The sequence below is a fragment of the Mastomys coucha genome, unplaced genomic scaffold, assembly GCF_008632895.1.
Source record: "Mastomys coucha isolate ucsf_1 unplaced genomic scaffold, UCSF_Mcou_1 pScaffold18, whole genome shotgun sequence".
Classification (NCBI taxonomy): domain Eukaryota; kingdom Metazoa; phylum Chordata; class Mammalia; order Rodentia; family Muridae; genus Mastomys; species Mastomys coucha.
Window position 1 is genome coordinate 89911952 of NW_022196900.1, and position 2009 is coordinate 89913960.

A 2009-nucleotide genomic window follows, 5' to 3' on the forward strand; every position below is an offset into this window, starting at 1 on the left:
GTGGGCAGACCGGAAGCTGGGGCGCGGGGACGCGGGGACCCGCGCGGCCGGGGTGGGGGAGGTCTCGGCCGTCCGGGGAGAAGGGCTGCGGCGCGGGCCACGTCGCTTACCTCCTGCACGCCGCCCTCGTGCTGCTGCGCCATGGCCAGCAGCATGCCGTCGAAGCGCTCCTCCTCCTGCTCCCCTCCCATCGTGCCGCGCTCCGAGCTCCGCACTCGCGCTCTGCGATGCCGGCGCTTGCTCGGCACGGTTCGCTCGGGCCCAACGGTCCCCCTCGTTAGCCTTCCGCAGCGGAGCCGGAAACACGCACGGGCCCGGCCGTGCAGGTCCGCCCTTCCCGGCGCTCTTCCCGCCTCCCCGCCCATCGGTGCCCACTGAGCTCCCGGAACACAACCCGCTTCGCCGGTCATTGGCTCAGCCGAGGAGCAAATCAACAGGCGCGGCCCCAAAGCAGTGGGCGGGGCTCGCGGCCCCAGAGTTTGGCTTGAGTTGCTATGGTCACCAGATACCCGGGAGCTTTCTAGAAAGCTCACATCTTAATAAGGCTAGAAGCTTTGATCAAGGGCTACCGTTAGCCTTTTCCTCCTACAAGCCGCAGTTGAGACTCAGGAAGAATGCACTCACCAAAAGCAACGGGACAACGTACTCCATCTTACTACACGAGAAGAGTTTTAAGAGCACAAAACTGAGTAGAGCAGCTTTACAAACTGTTTGCACTTGGATTGATGCTCTTTTCATTTCTGGAAACCCTTAGTTTTTCTGGGGTTTTTTGTTTTGTTTTGTTTTGTCGTCGTCGTTGGTACCAGAGGTGATGGCTTGTTTTGCTTTGTTGAGACATGCCCGGTGTAACCAAGGCAAAGACAAACTTGTATTCCTTGGTCTGCCTGCCTTCACCTCCAAGCACTGAAACTGCAGGCTTGTATGGCCTGAAGATTTCCCCACCGCTCCAGCGCAAACATTTATTTATTACTTTGCAAACCTGAGAGTGCTATACTGTTAGAAGATTATAACGCTAAACTTTTCCAAAGAGCCTGGCTGTCTCACACTTTGGAATAGGGACTCTTGAGGGTTGAACGTCAGATGAACACTCCCAAAGAGACTTTCGCTTTTATCAGACTGAGGTCCCTGAGGGCTGGTCTGGGTCGTCTCCATGTTAGAAGCTGTGCTGATTAACTTTATATCAACTTGACATAAGCTAGAGTCATCAGAGGAGGAGGGAATCACATTTGAGAAAATGTTTCCATAAGATCGGTCTGTAGGCAAACCTGTAGGGCATTTTCTTAATTAGTGATTGATGGAGAAGGGCCCAGCCCATAGTGGGTGGGGCTATCTGTGGGCTGGTGGTCTTGAGTTCAATGAAGAAGCAGGCCGAGAAGAGCAAGCCAGTAAGCAGCATCCTCCATGATCTCTGCCTCAGATCCTGCCTCCGGGTTCCCGTCGTATCAGTTTCTGGTTTTGTTTTGTTTTGTTTTCAGTTTTTCGAGACAGGGTCTCTCTGTGTAGCCCTGGCTGTCCTGGAACTCACTCTGTAGACCAGGCTGGCCTCGAACTCAGAAACCCACCTGCCTCTGCCTCCCAAGTGCTGGGATTAAAGCATGTGCCATCACTGGCTTGAGTTTCTGTTCTTACTTCCTACAAAGATGGACTAACATGTGGAAGTGTAAGCCAAATAAACCTTTTCTCCTAGATCTGTTTTTGGTCATAGTGTTTCACCTAAGACAGGGGCTGGCAAGATGGCTCAGCAGGTAAGACTGCTCTTTCAACCACAGGGTGGCTCACAACCACCTGTAATGAGATCTGATGCCCTCTTCTGGTGCGTCTGAAGACAGCTACAGTGCAAGCAGGGGCCAGAGGGAGCGGTGCTGGCAGAGGTCCTGAGTTCAATTCCCAGCAGCCACACACTTGATGGCTCACAGCCATCTGTACAGATACACTGTATTCATACATATAAAAATAAATAAATCCTTAAAAAAAAAAAAAAAAGAAGGGCCTTTCCTTTCCTCAGCTGC

At 52.8% G+C, this 2009-nt stretch overlaps 1 protein-coding gene across 1 annotated transcript in view; it reads right to left on the bottom strand.

Annotated features, from left to right (window-relative positions):
* Nudc (nuclear distribution C, dynein complex regulator) overlaps positions 1–441 on the bottom strand; it is a 12713-nt gene extending 12272 nt beyond the window's left edge. Inside the window, exon 1 of the mRNA XM_031378976.1 lies at positions 111–441. Within this exon, the coding sequence (XP_031234836.1) occupies positions 111–410 (300 nt within the window). The 5' untranslated portion in view covers positions 411–441. The remainder of the gene's footprint in view (positions 1–110) is intronic.
* Positions 442–2009: the final 1568 nt, after the last annotated feature.